At 41.4% G+C, this 11993-nt stretch overlaps 1 protein-coding gene across 1 annotated transcript in view; it reads left to right on the top strand.

Annotated features, from left to right (window-relative positions):
- Positions 1-7004: 7004 nt before the first annotated feature.
- CDS2 (CDP-diacylglycerol synthase 2) overlaps positions 7005-11993 on the top strand; it is a 65959-nt gene continuing 60970 nt past the window's right edge. The window contains exon 1 of the mRNA XM_047771712.1: positions 7005-7309. Coding sequence (XP_047627668.1) covers positions 7253-7309 — 57 coding nt within the window. The 5' untranslated portion in view covers positions 7005-7252. The remainder of the gene's footprint in view (positions 7310-11993) is intronic.

Raw genomic sequence — 11993 nt, 5'->3', positions numbered from 1 at the left:
AAGGAACACATCATGTATTAATCATTTCCCTATTGTAAATATCCCCCTTTGTTTCTTTTTTGCTCTTGTTTACAGCATTTCTCTTTAGTTGCTTCTAATATTTTACATTGGTCTGTAGAATTCTTTAGTTTTTCTACCATATATCTAGGTATGGATTTAGTTTTATTTATCCTGTTCAGGGAATTTTGTGTTCCTCAGTCAGAAGATTCATGCATATCATCATGTCTAGAATATTTTTAACCATTATGACTTTGAAAATTGCCTTTTTCTATTATCTCCCTCTAGCATTTCTATTAAATGGATCTATTTCATTGAACTTAAGATACCTTCAGTTTTAAGATACCCCATTATTTTATGTAGCACAAGAAAGAAAATAAAATGTCAAACTATCATATGATTTATCATTTAGAATTTCTATTTTGTAATTATTGGAAGAATTTTTGACTTAAAAAAAAATTTTTTTTTTGCTTTTTTAGGGCCACACCTGTGGCATATGGAGGTTCCCAGGCTAGAAGTCAAATCGGAGCTATAGCTCCTGGCCCACACCACAGCCATAGCAATGTGGGATCCAAGCCACATCTTCGACGTACACCACAGCTTATGGCAATACAAGATCCTTAACCCACTGAGTGAGGCCAGGGATCAAACCTGCATCCTCATGGATCGCAGTCAGATTTCTTCCTGCTGCCAGGATGGGAACTCCAAGAATTTTGGACTTTTAGAAACATTTATATCATGGATTTCCTGTAGTGGCTCATCAGTAACGAATCTGACTAGTGTCCGTGACTTGGGTTCGATCCCTAGCCTTGCTCAGTGGGTTAAAGATCTGGCGTTGCCATGAGCTAAGGTGTAGGTCACAGATGTGGCATGTATCTGGCATTGCTGTGGCTGTGGTGTAGGCCAGCAGCTACAGCTCTCATTCAGCTCCTAGCCTGGGAACTTCCATATGCTTCAGGTGCAGCCCTAATCTAAAAAGACCCCCCCCCCCAAAAATTGTATCATATATAATTCTTGCCCATAATATACATGCTATGTATCTATTTGTTAAAGCATTCCTAATTTTTCTTCACATTCAGTTTCCCACTCAGTTGCAGATACTGCTGTTTTTCCATACATCATCTTTGTTGTCAAAGGTGGAGATGATATAGCATTCCTAAGGGTGCTATGTTGTCTCTGGAATTTAGTCCAAGTCCCTACCACTCATTTATGTGTGATCAACTATCCTTTTGCATACATTTTAATAGAACAGTTGTATCCATTTGAGGGTATTTTTCTTTCTAGGTCCCTTTAGTGTCTCAGTTCCTTTGCAAAAATTGTGGAATATATTCATTCCTCCAGTGAGGAACATTTGCTTCACTAATAACAAATGTATACTCTGCTACTCTCTTTCTGTGCTTTGTACTTACATACTAACATTTTGGTTTAATGCCAAATCAAAGTGTTCTCCATTTAAAGGCATTTTAAATGGCAATTAAACTTCACCCATGTGGTACCAACAATACACTTGATCAGGTGAAATGACCTAAGAATGGCTATGATCTGTGGTCAGAGAAGACCTTTCCGAGAAGGTAGAAACTTTCTGTTTGAAGAGCAGAAGAAAGAGTATTCTAGGCTGAAAGTATAACATGTAAAAAGGACAGCATTCTTAGATGGTGTTCAGATAGCAGTTTCTTTTAGAATTCAAAATTTTGTTGGAGTTTTACGTTTTTTAATTTATTTTTTATTTTATTAACTTTTTTGCCATGCCCATGGCATGCAGAAATTCCTAAGCCAGGAAGCAAGTCCGCACCACACCAGTGACCTGAGCAGCAGCAGTGCCAATAACAGATCCTTAATCCACTGCACCACAAAGGAACTCCTCCAAGTTTTTTATAAATATTTTCCCCCATTTTATCGACGTAATAGAACTCAAAGATTGATGGATCTGAAACACACTAAACAATGGAAAGAGTGGTATAAGTTGAAGTTGCGAAGAGAGACAAGAATGAAATCTTAAAGCACTTTACAAACCCTCCATAAGTGAAAGGGAAAGTTATCAAAATAAGGCATTTGACATGAGACAATTTCTATTTTAAGAGGATCAATTTAGCATCTGGTAAAGCATTTGCTATTTTGATCAGTGAGAAAAAGAATGAAGGCATTCCATTGTGGCTCAATGGTTAACAAACCCGACTAGTAACCATAAGGTTTTGGGTTCAATCCTTGGCCTAGCTCAGTGAGTCAGGGATTCCACATTGCTGTGAGCTGTGGTGTAGGTCACAGACACAGCTCATCTCCCGCATTGCTGTGGCTCTGGCATAGGCCAGCAGCTACAGCTCCTATTTGACCCCTAGCCTAGGAACCTCCATGTGCTGTGGGTGTGGCCCTAAAAAGACAGAAAAAAAAAAAGAATAAATTAAATTATGATCAAAAAATTGGTTAACCTTCTAGAAAGGAATAAACTCTTCCTAATAACTATTCACCAAAATAGATTCAAGATAGATTCAATAATTAAAATTCAAATAAATGTAAATCCAATAAGATATTGAATAGTATTTTGCTAAATATTTAAGAGATCTTGCTGTGGGTTTCTTAACATAAAAGTAAAACAAATAAATAAAACCTAAGGGAGTTCCTTTTGTGGCTCAGCAGGTTAAGAACATGACACTGTCTCTCTGAGGATGTGAGTTTGATCCCTGGTCTTGCTCAGTGGGATAAGGATCTGGCATTGCTGCAAGCTACAGTGTAGGTTGCAGATGTACCTCAGATCTGGTGTTGCTGTGCTGCAGGCAGGTCTCAGCTGCAGCTCGGATTCAACCCCTAGTCCAGGAACTTCCAGCCATAAAAAGAAAACAAAAAACAAACAAAAAACCCGTAAGGATCAACTACAATAATAATAAAAAAAAAAAATCTTAAAAAAATACCATGAGGAATGACTACAAAAGTTTTTAAGACTTTGGTGTGCCTCAAAACTTGGGTTAGGGAGTTCCCGTCTTGGCTCAGTGGTTAACGAATCCGACTAGGAACTGTGAGGTTGCAGGTTCCCTCCCTGGTCTTGCTCAGTGGGTTAAGGATCCAGCGTTGCCATGAGCTGGGGTGTAGGTTGCAGACCCTCATTGCTGTGGCTCTGGCGTAGGCTGGTGGCTACAGCTCCGATTCAACCCCTAGCCTGGGAACCTCCATATGCCGCAGGAGCAGCTCAAGAAAAGGCAAAAACACAAAAAACAAACAAACAAACTTGTGTTAGTAACTTGTGTTAGTATACTTTGTCTCCATGACAGAGAACTCATTTCAAACTGATTAAAAGGGAACTCTGTGCATCTAAACAGAAAGCCAGAGGTCTCTGGCTTCCAGTGCTGAAGGTCCAGTCTTAGTAAATGTATGAAAAATGGTTAGGAATATTAATAAGCAAAGGAATATAAAGGGAGATAGAATTTTAACCTACTAAATAAATTAAAATGGTATTAACACCCATTTCTTAGGAAGGATGTAAGGAAGTAAGCACTTTCATGAACCGAAGATTCATGAACTAATTTTTCATGAACTATTTTTTTTGGTGGGAATTTGGAAATGTGTATGCAAAGCCTAGAATTTTATTCTTTGACAAAAAAATTCAACACAATTTGTGTGTGTGTGTGTGTGTGTGTGTTTTTAGGGCTGCACCCACTGCATATGGAGGTTCCCAGGCTGGGGGTCAAATAGGAGCTGTAGCTGCTGGCCCATGCCACAGTCACAGCAACACGGGATCTGAGCCGCGTCTACAGCCTACACCACAGCTCAAGGCAACACTGGATCCTTAACCCACCTAGCAAGGCCAGGTGTGAACCCATGTTTTCATGGGTACTAGTTGGATTCGCTTCCAGTGAGCCACTATGGGAACTCTGAATTTTTTTCCTAGAGAAATAATCAGAAGTATTTACCAAGATAAATCTTGTTTAAGAATGTTTCTTATAGAATTATTAACAATTCCTCTGAAATTGGAAATAATCTTGAGGTCTAGCAATATGGTCTTTGTTAGGTAAATTGTGGTAAAAAATCTATAAGACGAAATATTATACAGCCTTTCAAGTACCATTCTCAAAGGGCATTTAATGTTAAAAAGTTGGGCTATGAAGTAGTATAAACAAGAATCCCAATTTTCTAAAATTATTATATCTGAGTGTATGGTACACATAAAATAGAATAAAAGGCAATGATATACATATTAACAGTATATTCTGCATTTCCAACACTTTCTTTATCAAGCATATATTGTTGATCAGAAAATGTTACTGCATGTTGGGAGATATAAATGCTATAAACTCTTTAATATATTTTTTGGCAAATTTCTTTACAAGGAGATATATTAAAGTGAGTCTCAATCCTAGCTGCACATGACTATCCTGGGGAGCTTAACAAACCAAAACAAAAAAACCTGTTTCCTCTAGTGGCCATCTTTAGAGGTTCTTATTTAGTTGGTCTAGGATGGGTCCTCTATTGGAAGTTTTAGAAGCTTCCCAGTGAATTCTAATAAATAGTCAGGACAGAAAAGCACTGTTTTGGCATGTGTGATCAATTGATGAATATTTTTTCTTAAAGCCACCTGTGCCTCCATGTAGATTATTAGTTTGAAAAAGTAAGCCCTGTGGTTTGCCAGAGAAAAGACTGAAATTTTAGTTTAGATGGACTGTGTGTATAACAGGTCTACAAGTATGTGGGAGTGCAGGTTTTGCAATTTATTTTTTCTTTTTTGGTCACACCTGCCGCACGTGAAAGTTCTTGTGCTAGGGATTGAATCTGAGCAGTACCTGTAACCCACGCAGCTGTGGCAACTCGAGATCCCTAACCCCCTGAATCAGGCTGGAGATAGAACTCGATGTTGCAGAGACAACACTGGACCCTTAACACCACTGCATCACTGTGGGAACTCCTGCATTTTTTAAACTTTAAGAAATTAGACAATTCTGCATAGCCCATTCTCAATTCCATTTTGCATGTCATCTCATTAAACTGAATTAGAAGTTTTAGCTATCTGAGAACACTTGTCAGACTAAGCACTAGAAAGGCAATATGTAGGATGAGAAAAAGCAGATCAAGAAAATTTTAAAAAGAATGTATTGTTTCAAGAATTCTTCCCCTCTAAGAGAGGAAAAACACTATTCAGGGAACCAAAGAAATTTCTGGTCACTTGTACCAATGCAGTTTTCAAATAAAGAAGAAGGTGGGAGGTTTTTTAATTATTATTATAGAATGATAATAATTACGGCAATATTTGCCCACATGCTGAGCTTGCAGTCAGCCTGCATGCTCCAGGGACTAAAATTCTTATGTCTATTACCTGCACTAATTTAAAAATAGGAGAAGGAATGCAAGGAAAGCACCATATACAAGATATGTCACAAGCCTGGGAGAAATGACCCTAGAGGGAAGAGCTATTATGAGGAATAGAAGACAAAAATCAGGGGTAGAGGAGGAGGTGTAGGATAATGTAAAAGAACAAAATCCTCTTTCTGGCTGGAGGCGTGTGTGGGGGATATTTTACTTTTAATTTCTGTCTGCATTTGAGGGAGAGGCTCTAAAGCTTTTACTTCCAGAAGTCTGAACACCTGATCCCTGTTTACTACAGTAGTGACTTCAGAATTGCACCTGGCCTGAGCTCCATTAGCTCGTGAGGGCTGAGTGCAATGGATAAAAGGTTTGGGCCAAACTGTAGGGAGTTATAAACCCTGGTAATTAAACTGTGCTTTCTGAATATACTTTCATAGACGACAAGAAAATATAATGCCCTTGTCAGAATTCTCACTATTTTCCCAAACCCCACGGCGCACGTCAAAATTACCAATACAGGAGTTCCCGTCGTGGCGCAGTGGTTAACGAATCCGACTAGGAACCATGAGGTTGCGGGTTCGATCCCTGCCCTTACTCAGTGGGTTAACGATCTGGTGTTGCCGTGAGCTGAGGTGTAGGTCACAGACGCGGCTCGGATCCTGCGTTGCTGTGGCTCTGGCGTAGGCCAGTGGCTACAGCTCCGATTCGACCCCTAGCCTGGGAACCTCCATATGCCGCGGGAGCGGCCCAAGAAATAGCAAAAAGACAAAAAAAAAAAATTGCCAATACAAAATTGCAGCTCCCGTGTGTGCATATTTCTCTCTTCAACAACAATATGCTTAAGGGAAGAGACCCCATTTTAAAGTTGTTTTATATCATTTACAAGGCAGTAAACAGAAACCGCTGAAGGCAATGCTTGAGTAACAGATATTAACAATGAATTTAGGAAGGGCAGGAATCAGTACAGTGGTTAGAGTAGGCACAAACAAATCTGTGTTCTGAATCTCAGTGGACAATTTTTAGCCATGAGACCTTGGCTAAATCATTTTCCTTTAGGAGAAACTTTAAATCTATTGAACAGGTATGTCAGGTACATAGGGGATCAGGATGTGAACAAAGTAGTCAGTATTCCTGTCCAAAAAAGGGGATGACAGAAAAGAAATCTGAATAACTGTTAAGTCTTATCTGTAAAATGGAAATCATATCCACTTCCAAGTGTTGTGCAGATTAAATGGGATAAATTAAAAAGATTACATAGTATAATGCCCAGCATATAATTAACGCTCAGTAAGTGGTAGAAGATAACTTGGCAAGGCGAGGCAGGCTAAAGTTTGGCTTGAGCTCCTTCTCTAACACAGGTGGACTTCCCAGGCTTTTCCCCTCAGACCCTAACTACTTAACTGTGCAAGGGAAGGGCCCCGGCTACAGAGGACAGGAAGCCGAGGTGAGCAAGCACAAGACAGGCTGGAGCCTAGGAGCTGCCACCCACCGCCCCTACCTGTTACCTCTAGGACCTAGGGTACCAGCTCTTGAGCTCCCATTGGCTAGTCTCTCTCGGACACGCACGCCTTTCCCCGCCCCCTCATGATGATATCCAGGGCACGCCCCTCCATCCCGCTCTGCTTGCCCCGCCCCCAGCGCCCCTCCTCTCTGACGGGTTCGCGCCATTGGTGGATGTCTGTGGCCATGATGGCGGCGGTGCGCCTGCGCGCTGGTTGCGGGGCCCTCCCGAGAGAAGGAGCTAGCGGGCCAGGGCTGAGGAGGCTGATTGCGCTCCGCCCGGGTGAAAGGGCGGCTGCAGCACCGGGCGGGGCCGAGTTCCAGGACTGCAGGCCGGGCTGCCGTGGGGCCTGGGAGCCGCTGCGGAGCCGCGCGCTGCTCAGCCGAGGCGGGGCTGGAGCGCTGAGCTGCCGGCCCCAGCGGCTGCGGTACTAGCTCGCGGCGACCTAGCACCGCTGTCTCCAGCATGACGGAACTAAGGCAGAGGGTGGTCCACGACCCGGACGCACCGCCCGAGGACAAGGTAGCGGCAGCTTGGGCATCGGGTGGGCGCGGCTGGGCAGCGGCGTCCCCCGGAGGTCCGTGAGGGGAGCGCGCAGAGGGGTCATCTCTCCATCTGACTCTGGAGCGGCCGCCGGCGCCCCCTGGCCTGGTCGGCGCGGAGGGTCCTGGTTGCGGAGCCCCGCGGTGCGCGCGCCAGGGTTCAGCAGGTCGGGGTCCTGGGGACCTGGCTCTGGAGTCCGGTTGGGGGTAGTATCTCTGGGGCGCGGGAAGGAGCGCGCGAGGGGTTGCGCACGTCCACCTGCCTCCCAGGGCTGGTTGAGGGTACCCCACCAGCCCTCCACCTCCCCAAGGCCTTCCTGGGTGTGAAGACGTGGAGACCCCGCAAAGACTCCTCTGAGCGTGACCTCTGCTCTCCATTAAAATGTTTCTTGGACGTGGGGGGTGTATCAAGACAAGGCCATGGGATTTGCTTGTTCGGAAGTTTAGATCCCTTCTGTTAGCTTTAGGTTAAATCTCTTGATTTTAAGCAGAGACGTTTCTTTAACTCGTGTGTATATTCCCAATAGAAGGCTTGTATCTTGCTTCAAATGTGGGCGTTGATGGGGTAGAAGAGGAGGGTAGAAAAGAGGCCATCTTGGCAGGGACATAGCTGGGTGAGGGATGAGGGGCTAGACTCCTTTGATTGAAGTAAAAGGTAGGGGACTTGAGAAAGGTGAGTGGTTGTTACTTTGGACGTTATGACAGTATAAACTTCGTGGTAGTTAGCCTGGAGTTAGCAGTGATCAGGAGCAGTGCTTTTGGTAAATTGATCTGACAGTGATGTGTAGAATGGACTGAGGGAGCGTGGACCAGAATGAAAGAGACTGGTTAACTCACAGGTTGCCAACTGGTGACCTACAGATGTTTTCTTTGGTCCCTATGTTGCATTAAAAACCAGAGCGTTTCCCCCAACAATCCGAATTTATTCCTTGTCTTGGATAATTGGAAGATCTGCCATCACATTTCCACCTGAATTATTTGGCTGGGACAGCTGTTCCCACCCATCCTTGTTGCCCTACACCCGGCCTATAGTACCATTCATGAGCTTTTTGTTTTTGATAACTGGAGGAAAGGAACATTAGGGAGATGGCAGGGAGGAAAAAAAGCACAAGATTTAGTGTCAGGGTGTCAAGAGAGCAATTACACTGGAAGGACTGTTTTGGGTGAAAGATAAGGGATTTTAAACAGTTTTGTTTAAAACTCTCCATAATGATTTTTAGAATATGTTTTGGAGAAAATTTAGGGCTTGGGTGCAAGTTTAGGAGTCACTTAACGAATCCGACTAGGAACCATGAGGTTGTGGGTTCGGTCCCTGCCCTTGCTCAGTGGGTTATCGATCCGGCGTTGCCGTGAGCTGTGGTGTAGGTTGCAGACGCAGCTCGGATCCCGCATTGCTGTGGCTCTGGCGTAGGCCGGTGGCTACAGCTCTGATTCAACCCCTAGCCTGGGAACCTCCATATGCCGCAGGAGCGGCCCAAGAAATAGCAAAAAGACAAAAAAAAAAAAAAAAGGAGTCACTTACAGAGACAAGGTACTTGGAAGTCTCTAATATTCCTATTAAATGTCCTTGTTTGGCCTGGAAGAGCTCTGTCCCTAGCCTGTATATGCCTGTTGGGGGGGTTCCAGATATTCTGGAGACTGTGTAGCCCTGTTTAAGAGCTTACATGAATAACTGAATCACTTTGCTGTAGAGCAGAAATTATCACAACATTGTAAATCAACTGTACTTCAATAAAACTTTAAAAAGTGAAAAAGCAAGAACTTTTCAGAGAGATCAGACTTGATGTTGACTGAGACTTCATGATTTTTAGAAGGTATGAGAAGAGGGAGAAAAAAGAAAGCATGATTAACTAGTGGGCTATATTTTTGAAAAGCTATTTGTAAAAATTAGACATACTTCATGGTAAAAACAAGCAAACCTGCACACCCAAAACTCATGAGGTTATGAGGTGAAACATAAATTTTCTACCCTTCCCACCCAACTACTTGGATCCATCTCCCCAAGACAAAACTGCCAATTCATCCTTAAATACTTCCCTGTTCCTTGTTTTAGGTAGGGAGGGTAAGAGGAGCTATCCAACTAAAGGTACCTTATTATTTATTTATTTGTTTATTTACAACTGTGCTTACACTGTTTATGTGATGACAGAATGCCTGGGGCTCTGAGGTGCACTAAGTGCTTGTTGTTCCCTAAACACAGTAGCTACTGCATTCTGTTAAAAGCCTGATGTAGTCCATTAGCCCAGAACAAGGCAGTTGGCCTCTCACTGACTATTTCTGAATTGTCATGCATGGGATTTTTAATAATAAAGATACATTTTAAGAACTGCAGAATATTATATTTGTCTTTGATGAATGTGTTTAAAGTTTTAAAATTAGGCTTTTCTACAGTATGAAAAACTTCCTGTCAGAAATCTTTGCTGGTATTCTTGGGTTACGATTTAAGAAAATTAGAAATAATAAAATGGATATCTTTTAGGGAAATACATGGTGAAATGGGAACTTTCTTATTTCATAATAGAAGAATTCAGAAAACAATGTCAGATCAATTCATTAAAAGAACTGGAACAAATTTGAAAGATTTAAAAAAAAAGTTATAGTTGCTTAACTTGTTGCAAAATGTCTTGTAAATAAACAGACAATGGTTAGTTTCAAAGTAATCTGGAGAATATGTTTATTGTAAAAGTCAGAAGGTATTTTGTTATATTTAGCATCCTAGAATGGAATTGTCAAAGCCAATTGCTAATAAAGGAAATGTTTTCCTCTGGGAACCATGCTTATAATTTTAAAGTCCCAAAGCACAATATTGTTGCCAAACAAGAAACTTGGAATTTAAGCTTCCCACCCATCCATGTTTTCCTAATGGAGTTTAGGAAAGAAAAGAATGGAATGTGGGCCAAAAGATCAAGATCTTAAAATTTATGATTGGGTTGGCACTTCATGAGACTTCGTTTTGGAGGTTAGAATGAAGGATTTTTCTGGTCTACCTAGATGCTGGAGTGTTATTTAAACTAGAGCTTTACTCATTTCAAGGCTTCCTTTCTAGATTGATGACACCAGTATGGAGAGGAAATAGTGACATCATTTAGAAAGGGGAGTTTAAAGTTGAACTGAAGACTATGGTTTTAAGAGTAGGGCTTAAGAATTAGCTAGATCTGTTTTGAGCCTGGACTCTACCAAGGAGAAGCTATGTACCTTTGAGCAGCAAATCGCTTAACTTGTGTAAAACCCTCTGTTTGTCCATCTCTAAAACAGCTGCCGTGATTAAAAAATAGCATGTGCTCGGAGGATATTCATTCATGTGGATTAAATGAGTATGCATGTTACAAATGTAGGGCAGGCATTGTCACATTGTAACAATATGTTAGCTAGTGTTGTTTCTGGTTGAAATATAGTTTCATAGAAAAAGAGACTTTAATATTCACCTTCCACTCTTGGAAGATGAGTAAATATTGAAGTTAATAAGTTTGGAGTAGGCTTTTCCTATTTATTACCTTTTAAGGAAAGTTTTATAGACAGGGCTTGACCTTCTATGACCTATCTTTTCAGTTCATTTTGTTGCTGAATTTTTCAGTGCTTGGAATAACAGTCAAATGTTAACTGTAGAAGGAATGTTGCTACATGCAGTTATCTTCTCTTTATACACTAGCTGTATTTTAGAACAATGGTGAGTCATTAAATATGGTTTTCTAATAGACTTTAAGAGTGAACTACTGAAATAATAAAATCTTGTTTTCAGAGCTGTAACTACTTCAGATGTAGGAGAAATGTATTTTTAAAAACTTTTTTTTTTTTTTGCATTGAAAAATGGTTTGGGTGTTGAAAAAAAATCAGTAAACCTTAACATTGGTTCTTAGACTTAAATAGGAAGAGAAGACGAAAGGTTTTTTTTTGTTTTTGCCTTTTTTTTTTAAGGGCCGCAGCAGTGACATATGGAGATTTCTGGGCTAGGGGTCTAATTGGAGCTGTAGCTGCTGGCCCATGCCACTGCCACGCGGGATCTGAGCTGCATCTGCGACCTATACCACAGCTCATGGCAGTGCCAGATCCTTAACCCATTGAACGAGGCCAGGGATCAAACCTGGATCCTCATGGATGCTAGTCAGATTCATTAACTGCTGAGCCACGACAAGAACGCCAAACAGTATAATTTTATTTTAAAAACTCAATTACTTCCCATTTTATGACTTATAGTTTTTTTCAGAAAGCTAATTTTGTTTAAAATGTTTTGTTTGCATAAATTTGTGATATTTCATTAGCATTTAACATCTTTTAAAATATTGTTATTCTCTTCAGATGTTAGAACTAGAAGGGATTATAAGGGTCCTTATTTTTTATTTTTTGACCATCCCAAGTCATATGGAATTCCCAGGCCAGGGATCAGATCTGAGCCACAGTTTCAGGATTTTTTTTTTTTTTTTTTTTTTAGGGCTGCACATGTGGCATAAAGCTAAGGGTCAAATTAGAACTGTAACTTCTGGCCTATCCCACATAGCAACGCTGAATCTGAGCTGAGTCTTTGACCTACACCATAGCTCAGGACAATGCTGATCTTTAACCCACTGAGCAAGGTCAGGGATCGAACCCACCTCTTCATGGATACCAGTTGGGTTTGTTACTGCTGAGCCACAATGAAAACTTCAACAGGGGGTCTTTTAATGAGC

The sequence above is a fragment of the Phacochoerus africanus genome, chromosome 3 (assembly GCF_016906955.1).
Source record: "Phacochoerus africanus isolate WHEZ1 chromosome 3, ROS_Pafr_v1, whole genome shotgun sequence".
Classification (NCBI taxonomy): Eukaryota; Metazoa; Chordata; class Mammalia; order Artiodactyla; family Suidae; genus Phacochoerus; species Phacochoerus africanus.
Note: the sequence above shows the minus strand (reverse complement) of the source record. Positions and strands in the feature narration are given on the sequence as shown.